This window comes from Canis lupus, chromosome 15, assembly GCF_048164855.1.
Source record: "Canis lupus baileyi chromosome 15, mCanLup2.hap1, whole genome shotgun sequence".
Classification (NCBI taxonomy): domain Eukaryota; kingdom Metazoa; phylum Chordata; class Mammalia; order Carnivora; family Canidae; genus Canis; species Canis lupus.
This window is the reverse complement of record NC_132852.1, coordinates 1,188,734-1,211,794: the sequence shown is the minus strand read 5'-3', so window position 1 is coordinate 1,211,794 and position 23,061 is coordinate 1,188,734. Positions and strand designations below refer to the sequence as shown.

At 50.6% G+C, this 23,061-nt stretch overlaps 1 protein-coding gene across 1 annotated transcript in view; it reads left to right on the top strand.

The window, feature by feature from the left end:
* Positions 1-23,061, top strand: part of CSMD1 (CUB and Sushi multiple domains 1) — a 1,871,580-nt gene that overhangs the window by 1,629,794 nt on the left and 218,725 nt on the right. The window contains 5 exon segments of the mRNA XM_072775779.1: positions 2,634-2,828; positions 8,039-8,155; positions 13,650-13,763; positions 15,372-15,467; positions 22,200-22,403. Of these exon segments, the coding sequence (XP_072631880.1) occupies positions 2,634-2,828; positions 8,039-8,155; positions 13,650-13,763; positions 15,372-15,467; positions 22,200-22,403 (726 nt within the window).

Here is a 23,061-nt window from a genome sequence, read left to right as displayed (position 1 = left end):
ACATACTTTGGTTAAAATGCAGTATTTATAAAAACATAATATGTAATGTGTAATGTAATAATATAATATATATGATAATATATTATAATGTGATAATATAGTATATATTATGATAATATGCAATATATAGTGATATATTCTGATGTATGATATAATAATATATATTATAGTATCTAATAAAATAATATATATAATATTTTAGTATATATTGCATTTTAGCCAAGGTATGTAATTAAATTAGCATAGGAGAGTCTTAAGAATCGAGAAATTTTTTTTCTTGTATGGTTTATATCCTAATTTATTTATGTATTTTCCTTTTGAGGGCATTGAAGTTATTTTTAGCTTCTGTTTGTTTGTTTTTTTTTAAGATTTAATTTATTTATTTGAGAGTGAGTGAGAGAGCACAAGCAGGAGGGAAAGGCAGAGGGAGAAGGAGGAGCAGGCTCCTTGCTGAGCAGAGAGCCTGACTTGGGGCTTGATTTCCGGGACCCCAGGGGCATGATGTCCTCCAGGAAACCTTCCTGACCAACCCTCTCTTTTTTTTTTTTAATTTTTATTTATTTATGATAGTCACAGAGAGAGAGAGAGAGAGAGAGGCAGAGGCAGAGACACAGGCAGAGGGAGAAGCAGGCTCCATGCACCGGGAGCCCGACATGGGATTCGATCCCGGGTCTCCAGGATCGCGCCCTGGGCCAAAGGCAGGCGCCAAACCGCTGCGCCACCCAGGGGTCCCGACCAACCCTCTCTTTTATCCACATCAAGATTAAGTCAACAATGGCCAAAGAGAGCTCTGTTTGGCTGATGTTGACACGTAGGTCATTATAAATATAATAGAAAATGTGGAATAAATATAGTTAACAGGCCTCCTTTTTCTTCCTGCAAAACTTCCCAACCTTTGTGCTTTTCTTCCCTCCCTCTATGTACATCCATTCCTGAGAGATTGTACAGTGCACAGTTTTCAAAGCTCATTTCAAAAAAAATTTAAAAAAAGCTCATTTCATCATTCACCTTTCATGCATATCTGCACAATCTCTCAGGATGCCCTTCCTCCAAAGATGAGTTTGTAGAATCAGTAATGAGCACCACATAGACAATCAGTAAGAAAAACCATTTAAATAGGGATCAGCATTAATCCCAGCCAAAAAAAAATTCAGTCTACCGCTTATAATTTTCAGAGATCCTGTATATGGGTGGTCAGCCCTGGATTTTGTACAATGAATGAAGGACCTGACAGGTATAAACTTTCTGCAGTGGGAAGGAGCATTGAGCCAAGAGGAAAGAGCAAAAACAGGCTCATTTTATCCACTCACGCTGTCCTTGCGCATGAACTGATGTGAACGACCCCATTCTCTCTCCCTCTCTCTCTCTCTCTCTCTCAGAAGTCAAACTGTAGTTTTATGACTTTCAGCTAAAAATTGAAGGTGACGATCTCAGGTAACTTCTCTATCGATCACGTGAAGATCTACAAAAGTTCATTTCTAGAGCCTTCCGGCATCACCAGGATCTTAGGTGATGGCGTCAAGGCTGTTGACTTGCATAAGCAGGAAGCAGTTCAGATGACGAAACGCTGGGCGATGTAATGATACATTTGCTGGAATATGTAGGAAAACGTACAGGGGTATTTTAGGAGATCTATTGAATATAAAGACATTTAAAATACTAAGGTTACCGAAAGTTGACTGGAATCAACCATATACCTACAAGTCTCAGAGGGGACAAAAAAAAAAACACAAAAAAACAAAAAACAAAACAAGACCGTTTTGTATATATATTTGGGAAAAGACAAGTTTTCAGTGAATGTTTTTGAACTTCTCTTGAGCTTCAGACTCCCAAGACTTAAGGAGGCCGGCGACCATCCTCGCCGAATGAGGAGCAGAGGTACAGCCCGCAGCGCCCGGCCCGGCGGCCGCGGTGGAAGGGCCCTGGGGTCACAGCTCCTGCAGGCGGGGTGGGCAGATGCTGGGCGTGGGCCCGTCGGTGCCTCCCCAGGAGCGTGCACTGGCCTCGGAAGCGCAGTGGGAGCCCAGGAACCCGCCCCTTCCCTTGCTTGGCCTCCCCCTGCCCACGGCCACCGGGGTCCGACAGTGTGCTTAGCACCCAGGGACCCAGCCGGCCTTCCCGAGAGGCCGACTTCTCTCCCCGCTGCCCCACGCGTGCTGTGGTTTCACGTGAATGTGACCTGAGCACACGGGTCGAAAATGACCTCGACTTTTCCAGAGTCGGTGTCCTTGGCTGAGTGCTGTAATCCAGAGTGTGTGTGTGTGTGTGTTGCGGGGGATGCATTAGAAAATAAGTCTGTATTTCTTTTTAACTTCGATGAAAGTAATTCAAAGCAATTCTTGAGTAACGTGGTTAAAAAAAATAAATGATTTTATTAAACAGGAGTTTTTCCTCTTCTTGTATGATATTTAATTACTGGCTGGCCGCTGTTGACGTGGCCATCATTTTCAGGACGTACCGCTATTAATGCCCACTTGATGATGAACTAGTCACTTGGTCATGGGTCGGCCTGGGGATACTCGTGGAGCCTTTCTCATCCCCCAGCGCCGTCCGAGGCCCTACACAGAAGGGTAAGCAGCCCGACGGAGGGATGGCCTCCTGGCCTCACGGAGCTGGCCTCTGTTCTTCCACAGAGAAGCCGCGGGAAGCCTGCTTCGACCCCGGGAACATAATGAACGGGACAAGGATTGGCGTCGACTTCAAGCTTGGCTCCACCGTCACCTACCAGTGTGACTCCGGCTACAAGATCGTCGACCCCTCGTCCATCACGTGCGTGATCGGAGCGGACGGGAAGCCCGCCTGGAGCCGCGCGCTGCCCTCCTGCAACGGTACGGGGTCGGGGCCCCCCTGGGTGAGGGCGCGGCTCGTCTCCCAACGCCGCCACCCGTCACCGCTCCGTCTGCCCTGGGGGTGAGGGTCCTCCCCATCCTGGCCTGTTGCATGGACCAGGTCCTCCCCATGCTCGACCACCTGACATGCCCGTGTAGGGGCCCCTGTGTGCGCCTCTGGAAGAAGGCCGATCCCCATCTCCGCTGGCTTGTCCAGCACCCCTGACCTCTGGGTTGGGGAGTCTAGGCCCAGCGTCCCTAAGAGCTGCTCGCCGCCGGTGTCTAGCTGCAACCCTTCTGCCTCCGACTCTGTCATGTCCCTGGGTCTCCCTGGGTCTCCCTGGGTCTCCCTGGGCCTCTCCCGCTCTGTCTCTGTCTCTCGCTCTCTATACATTTATGTGTCATTTCCCCCCCAAGTACCAATTGTCGCCACTCTGTGGATGGGCATTACGTTCTTAAGGCCGCGTAGTAACAGGCACGGAGCCGCCCTGCAGCCAGGGCAGCACAGGGACGTGGAGGCAGCCCAGGTTGTCGGGTGCTGGCCCTGCCGTGCGTGGTACTCCCGTGCGTGGGTGCATCGGGGCCTCCAGACAAAACTCCAGTGGGAGACTTGTACCCTCTACTCCTAGAATGATGCCCATTAAAAAGAAGATGCTAAAACCCCATGATTTTTAGCAGAAAAAAAATGATTTCCGAGTTATTTTGGGATGAACTCATGGAACAGTTTAGTTAGATGTGTTGCACTTAACCCCAAACTCACCCCCCACACAATATTAACATCTTATATTAACCACATTTAAAATGCAAGTGCCCTTTATAGAATATAAATAATGTGCTCACAAAATGCCCGAGAACCTCATAGATTTGGAAAGACCTGAGAAACATCATTCATCTCCAATTCTTAAAAAACACCTAAAACTTCTGTTTCGATGTTTACTGTTACTTTTTGCATTTGAAAATTTGAAAATCACTTATTACATATGTAAATTACTCTTTACGCATATATACATAAAGGGAAATACCCTATAGACATACAGTAAACATATATACAATTTATTTATAGTGTAGGTAATATATAAACATATAACCATATAATATATATTAAAATATGCTTAAATATTTAAATAAATACATTAGAAAAAGTATATTAGATTCAATAGACAAATATATTAAATGTATTTAATATATATATTAAATATATATTAAATATATATATTACATTAAATATATATTAAATATATGTTTATCGTGCACATGATATAGATACATATATATGCAAACAATAATCTGCAGATATAAAAAGCAAATTTATAAGGGGATTTTGTAGATCTTCAGCTCTAGGCAGTGTAAGTTATTTTTGTTTTTTAAATCATGATCAAAAGCCCAGTTTATGAATCTGTGCTTTCCGTAGATCCGTTATTTTTTAGATTTTGCTTATTTGTTTGGGGGAGAGCAAGAGAGTGAGAGAGAGAGAGAGAGAGAGCACTAGCAGGAGGAGCAGCAGGTGAGGGAGAAGCCGACTCCCGGCTGAGCAGGGAGCCTGACGCGGGACTCGATCCCAGGACCCTGAGATCATGACCCAAGCCGGAGGCCAACGCTCAACCACTGAGCCCCCAGGTGCCCCTCCATGGATCTATTTAATGAAAACTGCTGCACGGCTACACATTTAAATTATTGTGTGAGTCGCTTTGGGACATTTAACGACGTAAATGTTGCGAGTCCCCCTTGGTGGCGCCCACTCGCAGGAGGGAAGGCCGAGGGCCTCCAGACAGCGCAGCCGGGAGGCTAAGATGTGAGCTCGGGCCTCCACCCGGGAGGGGTCCTGTGGGCGACACCTGTCCTGCAGGAGGGCCTCCAGCTGGCTGCCGCCAGCCTCCTAGCGCCTGAAGGGCCCGGGGAGTGCACACCCATGGGCCCCGGCCCCGGGTCACGGGCTGCCCACAAGCTACCCGCCTAGGGCTTGAGGACCCTCATGCTTTGGGAACGAGGTTCCCGGGGTGGGGCTGGAGCAGAGGCCCTGGGGTCACCCATCTAGAGGCGGCCAAGTCCTGGCTTCACCAGCCAGCGCTCAGAGGGTAACACCGACCTCGCCAGTGTTGGGGGATTTAATGGGATATGCATACGGCTCTCCAGCAAAGTAGGTGCTCTGGAAATAGAGCATCTTGATTCTATACGTACGTTTTAATCTATGTGTAAAGGGCGCACACCATTGCTTTCACAAAACAAAGGGCAATGATCCAGACTCTTGATCACATCCAGTCGGCATGTGACAGTTGAGCGTGGAGTCCCCGTGTCTCCAGTGCATTCACACACGCTCACATTCCCAGCAGGCGTGCCACCCACATAATGCAGGAACATAGACATTTAAAAAGGTGTGACTTGGGATAAAAGTTCTAATTTTTTTTCTTGTGTTCCATTATATGATCTGTACCCCCCAGGTGTGTCCATATCCGTCTTCGGAGATCTCTGTAGGGAGTATACACGGGGACCCAAGGAAAAATAAGACAGAAGTTGAGACTTAGACTTCGTTAAATAATAATGCTGTGGGAACTACGTCCAAAACTTAAAAAAACATTTGAACTTACGGAGGAATGATAATAAACAGCCCAGCCATAGAACAGACATGAATAAAGTCACATGGGGACTATTTCTTTTTCCGTATTTGAAGACCTGTAAAGTCAAGCACAATTTCTACTGACCAGTCCTCGAATCGCATAAAACATAAATTTTTATTTATGCTCTTTGTTTACATTTCAGTAAAACTCAAAATTCCAAACCATTAAACCAGAAATTACCTCCCGCCTAGTTTACTCTGGATCTGTCGTGCAGAAGAGCACATTTAATGCACGAATCGGTATCTGTGGATCCCTCAGATGACCAAGTAAACCAGGGGACTTCCGCTGCATTTTTCTACGTTTCGACAGCTCGTACACTGTGGGGTGCAGGCAGTGTGTTTGGACGGGTGTGTTTTCAATGTAGGATTTGATTTTTTTTTCTTGGTGATTCATCTGTCACCTACAGTTTTTCTTCACTGAAATTTACTATAAAGTAAGAACTGAATTTGGAACAGTCTGGATCCCCTTTCGTGGGTCAGGACGTTTGCTGTTCTGTTTTTTGGTCTATATTCAACTCGGTTGCATTTTTTTGCCTTTTTTTTTTTTTTGGCCTTTTTTTGGGGGAGCCTTTTTTTTTGCCTTTTTTTTTTTTACTTTATTTTGACTTTATTTTTGCCTTTTTTCTTTTTTTTTTTTTTTTGCCTTTTGCATATGAGACCTACATGCCAGTTAACCAGGTGGATGAGTAGGTTTCTTGTCGCCATCGACAATGGTGCTGTTGCAACTCTTTATTCATTTAGGAAACGATCCATGTGATATATTAATTAGCAAAGAGTAAGCACATGATCTATTTTTTTCTTTTATCACATTAATATTAAATAATTTCTACTATGGAAAAACCCATACCCATCTATTTCTTAGGTCAACACAGTGATATAGACAGAATAATTATTGAGAATGAAATGAAAGTTCTCAACATATTTTTTATCATTTTCACAAATGTTTGGTTATGTTGGAAATACACAGTTTTGGTGCTTATCTTTAGTGTCTGAGGACAAATGTATGTAGGCATAACACTACCTATCAAGGAAGCAGTAGACCTAAAATGACAGGTCAGTTTCCTTTCATCTTTTTTTTTTTTTTAATGTCTTCTGTTATAAAATACTCCTCTTTCATCCTATCCTTGAACAAAATAAATATTTGCAGTTATTCTTTCACAAAATCATCAGACAGTGTCCTTGATAAGATTTCTGCCTGTCTGATAATTTGGGCATCCAGATGTTACCCCAGCGATGATTTACTTTTATTATTTTTTTTCTATATGTGTGCCTTAAAATTTGAACTGAATGAGTTTTCTAGATGGAAAAAATGGGGGGGGGGCATTTGCACAACTATCTGCTTGAAAAAAAGATAAATTTCTATTCTTTATTGGGACTTACTTTGTAAAACTTGAGCTTTAAGCTCTTAAGGAAAAAAAATGTCCCGGAATATTCCGATTACGCTTATATGGACGAGGTGGAAAAAAAAATTTCAGAAACTTATCTAAACTAGTAGAACGAGTCACCCAGCATTTCACACAAAGTCTGCAGCTTGGGAGTTTAACTTACATCAAGAAGTTAAAATAACATTTTTCTATCTAGAATCGTAAAAATGTCAATGGAAGTGCATCACAAGGATGAAATCATTCTGAATTAAGACATCAGCACGGAGACCCCGCTTAGTTTAGTCAAATAAAATCTCTACCTGCCGATCACAGATCAAAGCTGTCGGACGCACAAGCTCCTTTGCTCCGACGCGGAGGAGAGGCGCGCGGGTCCCCCCTGTTGTGGCTACGGCTTCGGCATCTCGCAAACCCCGAGCGGGGGGCTCGATGTTGGGGTCGGGAACTCCCAGGAGCTTTACTAATTGTGGAGAAAGCCCATCACCTGGGCCCTCACGGTGTGCTGATGGCCGCTCCTCGGCTGCACGTCCACCCCCTCCTAGGGCTGGGGAAGTCTCCCGCGGAGAAGGCCAAGTCTTAGAAATAGAGACTTTCTCTGCTGAAACGCCGGGCCCTCGGGCGGGCGGGCGGAGGTGATGGGGGGCCGGCATGCGGGCAGGTGCCCAGGGCCCTGGGGGCCCGAGGGCGTCCGGGCTAAGGTGGAGCTTCTGTGCCTGGTGATTTCTCGGCAAACGGCCCAGCGAATGCAGTGACCAGAGGGGAAACCAGGACAGGCGCAGCCCGACCCCCACCCCCTGCTTAGGGACCCAGTGGGCTCAAGCCACGCTCACAGGGAGAGACTCGGACACCCCAGTCCTTGGCGTGTTACGCTTGCCCAGACCCCACGAGGCACCAAGTCGAGCGGCCGCCAGAGGACAGCAGCAGACATTGATTTCCCCTGAGCCCTGTCGTGACGCAAAGCAGTAGAAATCGGAGACCGTCCCTGTCGCCGTCACAGGAGCAGGATGACGGCCCGGGAGGGTCGGAGCGTCGCAGCCCCGCGCGACTCCACCTGCGCTGCTCACCCGGTGGCACCTGCAGCCCTGGCGACCGCGCTCCCCACAGCGTGCAGCCGGGCCAGTTGTCCCGGCCGTGAGCGCCGCCGCCCTCCGTCCCCCCGGGCCGGGCCGCCCTGTCACCTGGCTGCCGCGCTCACAGGCCGCCTCTGCCTGCAGCTCCCTGCGGAGGCCAGTACGCGGGATCCGAGGGCGTCGTCCTGTCGCCGAACTACCCGCACAACTACACGGCCGGCCAGACGTGCGTCTACTCCATCTCCGTGCCCAAGGAGTTCGGTGAGTTGCCCTCGGGGCTCGCTCGTCGCCGCGCTTGGTCCCCCAAGTTCCGTGTCATCGGGTAACCCGGTGCTTCGGCTCCTGATGCAGCAGAATCGTGTCCAAGGGGATGGGTGGCAGCGCGGCGGCGGGCTCCTGGGGGTACGGAGCTCCCGCCGCGAGCCGCTCTCCACGGGGACACGCTCTGCTGAGGGTGGGGTCCAGAAAACTCGGAGAGCACGTTCGGCCTTGCTCTACTTTCCTGTGAACGCATCTTTCCCCAGGGAGGGTGGGCGTGCGGGGGCGAGGGCACACCCTGTGTCACCCGGCACACACATGACGGAAACCCCTGGGCCGGTGACACCCCACCCCCGAGGGATGACACTCTGAGGTGTGAGACTCCCCGGGCCTCCCGCGGCCTCCCTCCCACCCTCCGCTGCCGGGCACCACCGGCTGACCCGGGGTTACCTCCCCAGGGGGCCTGGCTCAGCGCACCTGCCGCCACAGCTGAATGCCTGCTGCCCCCGACTCACCTGCGCTGCCCCATCTCACCTGCACTGCTCTGTCTCACCTGTGCTCTTCCATCTCACCTGCGCTGCCCCGTCTCACCTGCACTGCTCCCCTTTCACCTGTGTTGCCCCATCTCACCTGCACTGCTCCGTCTCACCTGCACTGCTCTCCTCTCACCTGCACTGCCCCCATCTCACCTGCACTGACCCGTCTCACCTGCACTGCTCCATCTCACCTGCGCTCTTCCATCTCACCTGTGCTGCCCCCATCTCACCTGTGCTGACTCCATCTCACCTGCACTGCCCCCCTCTCACCTGTGCTGCCTCGTCTCACCTGCACTGCTCTGTCTCACCTGCCCTCTTCCGTCTCACCTGCGCTGCCCCATCTCACCTGCGCTGACCCCGTCTCACCTGCGCTGCCCTGTCTCACCTGCACTGCTCCCCTTTCACCTGTGTTGCTCCGTCTCACCTGCACTGCTCCGTCTCACCTGCGCTCTTCCGTCTCACCTGTGCTGCCCTATCTCACCTGTGCTGCCCCCGTCTCACCTGTGCTGACCCCATCTCACCTGCACTGCTCCCCTCTCACCTGTGCTGCCCCATCTCAACTGCACTGCTCCATCTCACCTGTGCTCTTCCATCTCACCTGCGCTGCCCCCTCTCACCTGCACTGCCCCCATCTCACCTGCACTGCTCTGTCTCATCTGTGCTCTTCCATCTCACCTGTGCTGCCCCATCTCACCTGCGCTCCTGTCTCACCTGTGCTGCCCCGTCACACCTGCACTGCCCCTGTCTCACTTGCACTGCTCCCGTCACACCTGTGCTGCCCCTGTGTCCCCTGCACTGCTCCATCTTACCTGCATTGCCCCCGTCTCCCCTGCGCTGCCCCCGTCTCCCCTGCACTGCCCCTATCTCACCTGCACTGCCCCCGTCTCACCTGCACTGCTCTGTCTCACCTGCGCTTCCCCGTCTCACCTGTGCTGCCCCGTCACACCTGCACTGCTCCCGTCACACCTGTGCTGCCCCTGTCTCCCCTGCACTGCTCCATCTTACCTGCATCGCCCCTGTCTCCCCTGCGCTGCCCCCGTCTCCCCTGCGCCACCGAAGCCACTTAGCCTTTGCGCGCTCTCCTGCAGTAAACCACGTAGAAGCTTTTTATGACTTTATAGACTAGCTTTTCCCCCCAATAGTAAAATTTTAAAGTCTACATAGTTAAGTTCTGTTTGTTGGTTTGGTTTGGTTTGGGTGGTTTTGTGTTTTGTGGTCTTCACATTCACATACCAGCCACCCACTCATAGACTAAAGCAAAGGTACAGAAATCCTAAGGTTAGCGCTTGTTGGAGGGAAACCCTGTAAGAGGCACAAGCTCCTGGCAGGGAGGCTCCGGGCGGGTCAGGAGGCGGCGCACACGGTTCGGGGGAACCCTCTGGTTTTCCTCCCGAGGCCCCTGGGAGCTCGTGGGAAGCTGCCCCCGCTGACTGCCTGAGGGGCTTCAGCCCCGGGCCCTCGTGACGTCCCTGCTGGTCCCTGACCCACGCGGTCGGTGTCTGCCCCGGGCGCTGCCGACAGCGATGGGTGCCGGGCTGGCTCGTCTCAGGAGCCGGCGACAGCCCGAGCTGTAGGGCCGGGAGGGGGCCAGCGTGCTGCAGGCGGAGGGCAGGCACCGGCAGGACGGGGCTCCCGAGGACGTCCTGTCATCATAAGCCGGCGGCACGGCCCAGAGTAGCCCCCAGCTCTCGCCTTGGTGCGGGACCCGCTCCGAAAGCAGCGTCCCTCGGTTGTCCCCGCTCCTTCCCGCCGCCCACCTGAGTGCTCCCAACATCCTCCAACTACTCTCCCCCCCGTGAACATTCCTCTTATTTTTGCTCACGGACGTGCGACAGAACGTATTTATCCCAGTGGAACGCAGCAGCCGTGTCCTGCGATCCGGGGGTGCTTCAAAACCCACTGAATTGTCACCACGCAGTTAGGATTTTTCAACAGAAAAATGCCGTCTCACCTCCATCCCAAATAGCGATCGTAGCTTCCCGGTTTGAAATGTTTAATGATATCCATTGATCACATCCAATCCAGGCAGAGAATCCTAATTTTAGATTAAAGGAGTTATACAGAGCATTTAGTGAAAATCTATACTGTCTTGTCTCACACTTTCTTCACTTTTTTTACTCTTTTCCTGGGAAATAAATTAATTCAATAATTGGTTCAACAGTTGTCGCAAGGGCCGAGAGGAATAAAACAAATCCAAGCCCGTGAAATGCCCACCCTTTAAATCCCGCGGCAGCTCCTGAGGTGCATCGCGCCGTGGGAAGGGGCATCGGGGAAAACAGGGTCTCGACGGGCAGGACGGGTCAGGAGGGTCGTGGGATACCCTGGGCATTACCTGGTCCTTACCCTGGTCCTTACCCTGGTCCTTGCCCCAGGCCTTACCTGGTCCTTACCCTAGTCCTTACCCCAGGCCTTACCCCAGGCACTACCCCAGGCCTTACCCAGTCCTTACCCCGGGCCTTACCTGGTCCTTACCCTGGTCCTTACCCAGGGCCGTACCCGGCCTTACCCCAGTCCTTACCCCAGCCTTACCCCATATTTACCCCAGTCCTTACCCCTGGCCTTACCCCTGTCCTTACCCCTGGCCTTACCCCTGTCCTTACCCTGGGCCTTACCTGGGCCTTACCCCAGTCCTTACCTGGTTCTTACCCCGGTCCTTACCCCACCCTTACCCCGGTCCTTACCCAGTCCTTACCCAGGTTCTTACCCAGATCTTACCCTGTCCTTACCCTGTCCTTACCCCATCCTTACTCCGGTCCTTACCCCGTCCTTATCCCGTCCTTACCCCGGTCCTTACCCCAGGCCTTACCCGGTCCTTACCCTGTCCTTACCCCATCCTTACACTGGTCCTTACCCCGTCCTTATCCCGTCCTTACCCCGGTCCTTACCCCAGGCCTTACCCCAGTCCTACCCAGTCCTTACCCCATCCTTACCCCGGTCCTTACCCCAGGCCTTACCCGGGCCTTACCCCGTCCTTACCCCATCCTTACCCGGTCCTTACCCGGGCCTTACCCCAGTCCTTACCCCAGGCCTTACCCCAGTCCTTATCCTAGTCCTCTCCCTATTTTCACCCAAAAGCATCACCAAAGTATCCTTCCTAAAACAAAGCTCTGATCACGGAAACACCTCGATGTGCATCCTTCCCTCCCTGTTTTGCCCAGGAGGAAACCCCACATATTTAGGTGTGTCTTCCTGGCCCTACAGCCTCGGGCTGCGGAGGCCTTGCTCCCTAATCGCTCTCCTCCCCTCCGTAGCTGAGCGCCCGCCCACACCCTTGGCCACATTCATCACGGGCAGAATCTGACCCTTCATGTTCACCTGCTGGAATAAATGGCCTGCACCCCATTCTTACACGGCAGGGTTTCGGTTCTCCTGCTCTGAGGACCAGTGATCCTGCTGTGTCCCCCGTCCGACCTGGACAGCCCCCTGGCCCCCGAGAGAGGAGCGGCTGCCCCGTGGCTCATGTCCTACAGCCCCTTCCCTGCCCCCTTCACGGTCGCCCCTCGCCACAGCGGCCACAGCAGTGAGCACCTGTCGCTCTTGGCAGCCGTCCGCTCCTCGGGGCACCCCACCTCCCCCCCGGCCCTGAACGCAGCCCAGGCAGCTGGCCCAGGAAGCCCCACGTTGACCCCTCAGTCTGCATTCGTTGCGGGAGCGCTGGGCACCTTGGTGTGTGACGGCCCCGGGGCCGGGACTCTGTCCTGCTCATCTTCAGAGTCTGGCATACAGTGGATGCCTCCTAAAAGTCTCTTAAAATCAATCAATCAATCAATCAATCAGTACAGGTTTCTTGAAATTATGTGTGCACCATTCCCTTTTGAAACATTGGAAAAAAAAAAGAAAAAAACCCAAGTGTCCTGCCTCCAACATGATGATTTATTCCGGGGAACAGTAGGGGGGGGAGGCTGTGAACAAAGGAATTGTAGGAGCCAGAACCATGTTGACATCACGAAGTTCTCTTCCTCCTTCTAATTCTTCCAATCATAAAAATCTCGAAATACGTGTATATGGCTGCGCATATATCCTATGGCATCCGTGCTGCACGCGATGCATACGACACACACACGTGAGAGGCGTGTGCACATGCGGACACACACGCTCAGGCGGCCACACCCAGACCCCCTCCGTTTTGCCAGCACCTGCATTGATCCTTCTGTTGGAATCCTGACCTGATAACGGAGATGCCCGCATCCATGTCTCACGTCGGACGATTCAGGATGAGTCTAGTTTAATCCTTCCACACACACGAGAGTGACGTGCCCCCGGCCTACGTGCTAAGTCACAAGTGTCTCTAAATGTTGTGAAGGCTCTTGTTGACTTGAGTACAAAAAAATTTGATAAATTTGAAGTAATGCACTGCACAGCCCCGTTTTACTTGGAGGAGGCGTGTTCGTGATGTTCATATCACTTTTGAGATAAATAAAACTGTGCATTGGAATAACGACGACTAATTTTTCCACTACGTTGCTGACTTGCATATAAACTGCATCACGTCCATATGAATTTGGCCTTACGATAATCGTAAGTAAAGAATCTTAAGTTTTGGCCAAATTGGCATGCTTTTAGTTTTTCTTTTTATCGTTTGGCTTGTTTTTAAAACCAACAAGTGCCTTGATCCTCGTGCCTCAAAGATGCCATTAACTGCTCTTAAATAAATGGAGCCGCTGTCTGGCTATTTTTCTCCTATCCTAACTCATTACTTTTTAAAAAAAATAGTATTCAACCTAGACAGGGAACAGTATTTTATTCCTTTTATTAAGTGTGAAGCCATCAAGAAGCAAAATGAAATTGTTTAAGCAACTGATAACTCTTAGACACCGGAGAAAACCAGTTCAGGATTTCCCAAGGATTCTTAGGATCATGACCCTTCAGAGGAATCCATCGATAGGACAACCGATCTCCGTGTCTTTCTTTTTTTGAAAAAGCTACGCTGTGCCAACCCCCCCACCCGCCCTGTTTTGCAGTGGTGTTTGGACAGTTTGCCTATTTCCAGACGGCGCTCAACGATTTGGCGGAATTATTTGACGGGACACACCCACAGGCCAGACTCCTCAGCTCGCTCTCCGGGTCCCATTCAGGTAAGCGTCCGGGGAGGCCTGTCGGGTTCACTTAGCCAGAACGACTAGGTTCAGACTCGTCGTTCGTTTTTTCTTGCTCATGAAAGAAATGCGATCATCTTTGTGCCCGCTCGTTTAGCATGACCTTATTTATTTTTTTTAAATTTTTTTAATGACCTCATTTTTTTTATGACCTCATTTTCTATGCAAAACTTCAGCTGTATCTTTATCCCACGTGTAGAACCGCAGACCTTCATCATCTTACTTACTAAGGTCGTAGAAAATACAACACCCATCTCAGTAACAAACATCAGAAAAAGAAGGGGTGACAAATGACCCTGTGTCGTCTATTTTCTCCTCTCTGTCCCATAATCTTATAGGAGATAAACGGTCAGTGCTTTGGTCTAAATCGTGGCCGGCCTTTAAGTACGGATGTACATAGAGAGCTCATCGTGCTCGTATGTGAGCACGCTGCGTGCATGGGTGTGCAGATACATGCACGGGGCCGCGAGGGGCCTTGCCAAATGTGGGGTGCTGCCTCACAGCCCAGGCTTTATGCATTATTTTTATTTAAAAAAAATTCTTTATTTGAAAAAGAGACAGAGAGCACGAGTGGGGTGAGTGGGGTGAGGGTCGGAGCGAGGAGCAGACTCTCCGCTGAGCAGGGGGCCCGACGTGGGGCTCAACCAGGGACCCCAGGGTCGCGACTTGTGCCCAAGGCAGATGCTTCACCACCAGAGCCAGCCAGGCTCCCCTGTGCTGTACTTTTATTTAAAAGCACATGTGGAGTCTTTCCCTATCAAAAAACATGGATATTCACCAAAAGGCATCAGTTTTAGTGGTGAATAGTACGCACTTGAGCAAGGCAGCAGTTTTAGTGGTGAATAGTACGCACTTGAGCAAAGCAGCAGGGATCGTACCACTGATGTCTTCTCACCACTGACCCAGTTACAGTCTACGTGTGCGTCACATACTCTTGCCGACCAAGGTTGGGATTGGATGATTTCCCATCACGAGCCAACGGTCTTGAGACCCATGTCTTGCCATTTTCTGCCAACATCCACTGATGTGATGTGTCGAAACGCATCACAAGATACAGATTTAAAATCCTGGTCCATAGGGACAGATTCACCTGGGCCGCCCGTGTGCCCCTCGGCAGCACGCACAGGGGTCGTACCTGTGGCCTGGCGCTACTGTCAAAGGTGGAAATACCGTTTCATTAGTTTTTATTTTTTTCCGGAATGCTTTAGTATTTTTGAGGATTCAGACTTGCTCAATTTCAGTAGAATCCTTGCAAGTCATCGTCAAATAAAGTTGATGCCGAGTCCGCGATGGGTCTGACTCCCCGACTTCCCACGGCGTCGGCTGACCCCTAGCAGAGCCGGCCTTGGAGGAAGGCACGAAGGCCACGGTTGTCAAAGTGACGTCGTGGCAGAACGAATAGACAAGAGCAGTTTTAAAATCTTGATGGAAGCGGTGTATCCGGGCCCTAAGCCCGAGGGGGAGTCGGTAAAAGTCCAACAGCTAAATGCGAAATTCCGGGTTCATCATCGGTTCCCAGCAATACCGTCCTCCGCGCGGCAGGTGTGGCCTGTCCCGCCCACGAGTGTCCTCTGCTTTCTCCCTTAGGTGAAACGCTGCCTTTGGCGACCTCGAACCAGATTCTCCTCCGGTTCAGCGCCAAGAGCGGCGCGTCCGCCCGCGGCTTCCACTTCGTTTACCAAGGTAAGGTGCGGCGCGCTTAGGAGCGGTAACGGGATCTGGGCTGCGGGGCTGGCTTGGGTTTTTTTCTGATATTTGGGAAGTTGAGGGTAGTCCTATATTGATGATAAAACAATTTGATAAAAATCATCACCTTTTTTGACGCTGAAATATGATATTTCTACTACAAAGGCACAGTGACAGCTCATTCGTCTGGATGAGGCATCATCAGGAAACACAAATCCCCTCTGTATAGCACTTCACCTTTTGCAAAAGGATTTCACATACGTCATAATATTTTGTGGAATTAGGCAAAGTGTGTCATAGTTGAGGTTTCAGGAACTGCTTCAATAAAATACCTTTAAACCACATTAGTCATTTCCAAATCTTCCTGTGAAAACTACTTGAAAAAGCAACTTAACAAAATCAAACAAAACCCCAAATACCATCCGAGCTCTCATCCCCCTAAATACCTATTTTAATTTGTTTGCGTTCCATTAACTCTTGGCACTTTGACTCTTTTATATTTATTTGTGAAACTGGAGCTTATTCAAAATGTTTAAGATGGCACAAAGTTTCTTAAAAAAAATTTTGAGGATTTTTCCCCCTATTTCTAGTTTACCTTTATCTTGCAATATTCATTACATGAACTTGAAAAATATATATATAAACTGTTTATACAGTTTCAGAAGCACAGAGAGGGTCTCTGGGTAAACTTGGAATTGGCTGTGGAGCTTGAAGTGTGACAGAGATTACCATCTGCAGAGACAAACTGTGTATTCCAAAAAAAGAAGAAATACTTAGTTTTTCTAGGTCTCAGTTTTGCTTGAGGCTGGAGAGATTACTCACTGCTCTTAAATATTTTCTTCAGAAGTGGAGGACGATCACTTCCTAGCAACGTTTCTGGCCTTTAATAGAGACTTCGGAAAACATGCTCGACGGCATCATTATGTTTATAAAAAATATATATTATGGAAAATAACGTGTAATTTCATTTATAACGTCTATAATACTCTCATACTGCAAATTCCAAGTCCTTGAAATATGTTTATAAAACCCATAAATTATAAAATAATTATTTAATAAAGTATAAAATATTTCACCATAAAACCTCTTCAGTGTTCGGCAATAAGATGGCCTAAAACAACGATGAGAGGGATCCCTGGGTGGCGCAGCGGTTTGGCGCCTGCCTTTGGCCCAGGGCACGATCCTGGAGACCCAGGATCGAGTCCCACGTCGGGCTCCCGGTGCATGGAGCCTGCTTCTCCCTCTGCCTATGGCTCTGCCTCTCTCTTTCTCTCTCTCTCTCTCTGTGTGACTATCATAAATAAATAAAAATTAAAAAAAAAAAAAAAAAACGATGAGAAAGGAGTAGGAAAAAATCTGACGGGCAAGCCGCAGGAGGAGAGTCTCTAACCCAGTGTAAGTGGCAATTGCTTGAATGATGTTGCTACTGAGTTAAAATTAGGTGCATTGTCCTAAATTGTGCCTTTTCTTAAAATATAGACAATAAAAGCAATATTTTTAATGGACTTCATTGGACAATGGCCAATGTAGGCAGCTTACCTCTTACCTGCTCCTACTTTTCTGTAAATAATTGTATGTTATTTCACAGAAGCCAATTTACAAACCAAGATGAATTGGGGTGACATATAAATAAACTGGACCACTTGGTTTAAGTACATATTTTATCCCAGAGAACGTCAAGTTGCTGACATTGTCTGCCTTCATAAGGGGTGTTCTTTGATTTTTTTTATAAGGATCGGAAAATAATTCAGATGATCAAATAAAATACTTGAGGCAAATGACCCCGTGTCTATCCTGTTGACAAATGTCATCGTCAGAAGTCATGATTTAAAAAATACGTTTCCTGGTTTCAAGTGACACATTACCATTACAGTGAATAAAAACAGAAAAGTGGAAAGAAAAAAATCATTTATAGAAGGAATATGTTTTCCTCGTCTTTAATATATAAGGACTCCAACCTCCTCACCATTTTACAAAGTCTCATTATACCTCCTTTACTTGCTTTGTTCCTGCAGTAATTTTAAGCAAAAAAAAAAAAAAAAAAAAAAAAATTGATGTCTTTTTATCAAAGCTAAATCCTTTGGAAGTGCAGAGCTAGAATCATGAATGCAACTTATAAGTCACTCAGGAGCCCCCGGGGAAGTCTTGGATACACACGGAAAGTTGACTTGAACGTTGCACGGAAGCCAAGAAAAAAACGTCGTGCGATCTGTTGTAGAAAAACACTTCCTGGGAAAAAAAAAAAAAAAAAAAAAACAGAAAAAAGGAAAAAAAGAAAAACACTTCCTGGAAAGTGTGTAACACTGACGGCTTCATCCCTTCATACGTTATTCAAGCTTAAAATTGCACAGGCCCCTCCTGGCGACCGTGAGGATGGGGTCTCCAGCCCCGGCGACCGAGCTTGTGTCTCCAGGAGCTGCTGGAGACCCCTGTGGCCAGTGGGCAGCGGCCGGGGGTGCGGGAGGCCAGGACCCCTGTGTCTTGCCCTGTGCCCGGCCCTCAGGGCTGCCCTGGTTCAATGGACGTAGCAAGGCTTTTTTTTAATTATTATTCATTTATTTACAGTGTCCTAATTAACATACGCCTCTGTTCCTTCTCATGTGCTTTCCACGCGACTTGGAGGTAGAGGGGCGTGTTTGGAAGAGGGTGATCAGAGCCCAGGCGCGCCCCAGAGAAGGCTGATCAGGGGACCCCCCCATAATACAGCAGTTCAAATAGCTCCTCCGCGGCGGTTGGTCAGTGAGGACTCAGCACCCGTGAGGAGCTTCGTTCTGCTGCTCAATGCTATTGAACTCGATGCCCGAGGACGTCGCGTCCTCAGGGGTGGAGCAGCCTGCTCGATGCCCAGGTCACCAGGCGTCTGAGCACAGCGTGGGCAGAGACGAGCGGGACGCCGTGTGTTGAGCGGCGAGGAGCGCCTCTTCCAGCAGGTGGCTCAGGCGTCGGTCCTTCTCGGGCAACGCCCCCCCCTTGACTCAGCAGGTGCCTGCCTGGCTCCGTGCCCGTCCGGTGGATCTAGAGGCAGCGACGCCGTGAGAACCTCCCAGGAACACTGGTCCAGGGACTCCCCCGCAGGGAGTCTGTGACGGTCCCGCACTTGGGCTCCAGGCCCGGCCTCCGCAGCCCGTGTCCTGCAGCAGCACCCGTCCATGGAGGCAGGACCACAGTCGGTAGGGGGGTCTGCACGGTGGGATGCACGTTGCCATTCCACCAACATGCATCAGCCCCGAAATCAACGGAATCTTAGATCAACGAGAAAATCAAAATTCCCGTCATCCTAGGAAGCCCGGCCCGTGGTGATGCACCTGCTGCTTCTTAGCAAACTGAGCGGCGCGTACCCTCGGGCTTCGGAGGCCCCTCCTGGCTCTGCCGAGCGGCTTTCATTGCCTTGTGGGCTCCCTGTGACCTTAGAGCAGCAGCACCGGAGCAGCAGGAGCCCAGCCGGTGCCCGGGGCAGGACCCGGTGACACCATCTCTCACGGTCTGTTCAGGCCCGGCTGCGGGGCCGTGGGGACGCCTCTTCCGTTCCCCTGTGCATTGCCCGTGGAGCCGACTCTGTTTCACGCTCCCTCGAAGTAACTCATTCCCGCCAAACTCGGTGCATCAGGCCAACTTACTGGATGCTTCAAGGGGAAAGGAGGCCACGTCTTAATACTGAACCTCTGCACCGTGCACGACTTCCCATGGCCGGTGGGCACCCAGTCCCGGCCGCCCTGTGTCAGATTGGCCGAGGGGACCCCGGGACCCGTGACGCTCACCCCCGCCCCCCTGCACAGCCTCCTGCCGCCCGGATGCACGGGCTTGGCCTTTGCTGTTCCGAAATTGTCCCAGGGCAACGCTCCCTCTCCTCAGCTTCCAAATGAACCGATTAACAACCCAGAAACGTGGAAGCGCATTTTCCGAGTTTGGGAAGGAAAAATCCACACTGAAGTCTCTTTTGCTCGAGGCCCTTCCTTGGCAGGTACCTGCGCGTCCTTGGTGGTCTTCCCCGGGCCTCGTCTCCGGTTAGAAGGCATAAAGTGTAAGGTTTTCCAGTCCTAAGAAATTCACATTTTGTATAAAGAGTCTATAAAGCGTACACTGCTTTGCACAGACGAAGAAGCACAAGGTTTTGCTCGTCGTTCGGCAACGGTGTTTGAAATCACCGACTGGTCGTGGCCTGTCATCACCAAAACCGAGTGATTTTGAGAAAGGGAAATGTCCCCTGTCACTGAGTGACACCGGAAGGACTGTCCCGCGTAGGCTTGGCGAGTGGTTGCTACGTGCATCCGGGTTTGCTATTATTATGGCTGTTGCTGTTGTTGCACCTGCTCGGATAGAGGAGCCGTGAGCGAGCCCCGTGTGCAGACCTGGGCTGCGGGCGTTGGCGGGGGGAGGGCGGCGGACCTACCACGGGTGCCCTTTCTGTGCATGCGCGGGAGGCCGGGAGGCCCGCCCCGGGCCGTCACCCCTCTGCCCACCGCCTCCTCCTCCAGGCTGTCCTCATCCCTGCCGGCTTTCCACTGCGTGGATTTCGGTTCCGCTTTGCAGCAGGTGCGACTTTGCTACGAGGTAGAGGGTGATGAGCACAGAGGATCGAACGTCCGTCCGCGGCTCCTGGAGCATCAGGGCAGGGGCAGGACCCGAGGGCGGGCGACAGCACCAGGAGCCGCACACGGTGTGACCCCCCAGACCTGGGGCGGCCGTCGGCCCGAGGGCTCTGCTCGCTTCTGGCCCCCTTTGCAGACTCACAGCTGGTGCCCTCACTTCGGAAGCCCCTTCCTCTAAAAACCGTCCTTCACGATTTCATCCAAATGCAGGTGTTTGGGGCTTATTATTATTATTTCCCTTTAAAAAGTGAAAATTTTGAAGTTCATGAAGAAAAGCTCGAAGGTGGCATGTGTCCGAATGACCCTGGTGGTGCGGTTGTCGCCGCGCACGGGCCCCTGCACCCCGGGCCCCTGCGTGCGAGCCCACCTACGTCAGTGAGGAGCCTTTGCCTTCCCTGTAAGTCAGGGCAAGTAGAAAAGTTGCCCCTGGAGGGATATTTCTTCAGTTTGGTGAAAACAATTCTTGGGAGTTGAAGCCTCCGTGGGATATTTTTCATCCATTTCCTTTTTGCTCTCACGCGGCTTGTTCAGCTGTAACGGGCATCCTCAGATTCAGAAACCCAACAAGTAGGAGTTCGAAGCGATCTTTTGTTATCATATCACAGTTATTCTGCATTCTGTTTTTAGTCATCAAAAAAAAAAAAAAAAAAAAGAGCCTTTCTGATGATGTATCCTTAACCGCTTCCCCTGCGGCTGCTGGTATGTGACGTCATGCACTTGGCCTCCCGACGGCCAACACTTGAGCGCTGGATTCGGGCGCGGTTTGGTCGGAACCATCTGCGGCCTCCGTTCCACGGGCCTGCCTGCCGGGCTGCGGTTCCCTGGTGGCGTCCGTCCCTGCTCGGCCTCGATCCCCAGCCCGACGCCGGCCCCTTAGGGAGAGCAGTGCCAACACAGAGGATCGCCGGGGAGCAGCGGAGCGTAGGAGCTCATTCTCGCAGAAGGCCGCTCGGTGCAAGGAGGCGACGCACACACCAAAGGAGAGACGGGGTCCTGGGGACGAGAGACGCGCCGACTTCCATGGCGCTTCCGGTGCCCGCCTGCTGGATCTGGTCCTCGAAGAGTGGCTTTGGCATATGGGACGTCTTTGGCGATGGAAGCATTTTTCCAACTTTGTCCCCGCCCTTTGGATAAACAGATAAATCTCCCACGGATGGTGAATTCCAATGAACAACCCAAATAGATGCATCGCCCCATCCTGGCAGGAGGCTCACCTGCCCGCGCCTTCCACCCAACGACCGGAAGGACACATCTGTAATCAGACAAGCTCGGGTCTCTACCGGCCGCCTCGCTGAGGGCCACACGCCAAGGAGACCCTGAGGCGTCTCCAAGGGAAAGTTCCGGAAGGGGCTGGTTATGGGGTTGAGGTCTGTGCTGCGTGATTTGGGACAGGACTGCAGGCGGCGTGACTTTGCTTCGGACCGGGTGCCGGCAGGGAGCCCGGGTGGGGCAGCGCGTCTTGACTATGATCGGGAGATAGAGGAACATCCGTGTCATTGAAAACAGCAGAGTTTCTTTCTTTTTTTAAGGCTAAATAATATTCCATTGCATGGATATAAAACATTTTCCCTCTCCCTTCATCCGTCGATGGGCACGCAGGTTGTTTCCATGGCTTGGGAAATCGTCCTGCAGTGAACGTGGGGCCAGAGAGAGCTCTCTCTGAGGTGCTGATTCTAATATTTGTTTGGAGGTACACCCCGAAGTGAGGTTGCCGGGTCATGCGGTAGTTCCGTTTTTAATTTTGTTATTGCATCACAATAGCCATCGTGTACTCGCTAGACTCCAGGGTCTTTGAGAATAAGTACAATCCTCAGTCACCTCATTATCATGAGCACAGTGATTTGGGGGCTTAATTAATTTTAACTGCCTGAATATCACTCAACTCTCATAAGGCACTCATGCTCCTTATGCCACGTTTTCCTCGTCTGGAATGAGACTGACTATAAGGCGGTCCTCGGGGCTGGTAAGAGGATGAAATGCAGATGAGGGGAGGGCCCCCAAATCATCCCTCTAGAAATTGCAGAAGGCGTTATTAATTCCTATATTAACGTCAACTCTCTCTGGGCTCAACTCAACTTCCAAGGAAATATTTTGCTTCCCAGTGAAGAGACAGGGGCTGTGTTGTGTGCTTTGCTTCCAGCGGTTCCTCGAACCAGCGATACCCAGTGCAGCTCCATCCCCGAGCCCAGATACGGAAGGAGAATCGGCTCCGAGTTTTCGGCGGGCTCGATCGTCCGATTCGAGTGTAACCCGGGGTACCTCCTCCAGGGCTCCACTGCCATCCGCTGCCAGTCCGTGCCCAACGCTCTAGCTCAGTGGAACGACACGATCCCGAGCTGCATAGGTAAGCGTGTGTCCAGCAGGTGTGATGACCCGCGCCAGGCTGTCCAGCCCAGCCTCGCAGCCGGCCGAAGAGCTGCTTTTCAGTGCTCCTGCCTCGTCTCCACCGCCTGGTCATCCCCCGGACCTCCTTACGGAGCAACGCATTTTATCTGAAATAATTGAGCAGCAGCTAAACCCTAAAGATTACCGTGTTTCACGAAACAACTCATTAGATTAACGAGTGTGAAACATGTTTCCTTTCCCCATACTTATTAAGTAGGCCATTAGCTCTCAACACCGTGGGTGTAGAACATAATTTCATTTTGGGGAAGAATCATTATAATGTTGATTTGCTATCTTGTGTGATGTCCTTTTAATAAATGTGGGCTGATGAAGGATTGAAAAGTAATAGGTTGACGCAGCCCGAATAACAATGCCGTTGTTAGTTGTAGTTTATTTGCTTCGTTCCGTGTAAGGCCCTGCAGTGCAACAGTCACGATTAGCTCTTGCATTCATTTGTACGTTTTCAGCGTCTCTTCTCCTCTCTGGATTTGCTCATAAATCCCACTAATATCCTTGGGAGTTGCGAGTCTGTGTATAGAAGACAATGCTCTGCAAAGCTCCCTAAATCGCACGGATAAAATTATTCTAAACAGGATTCACGTCAGAGATGCCAGTGT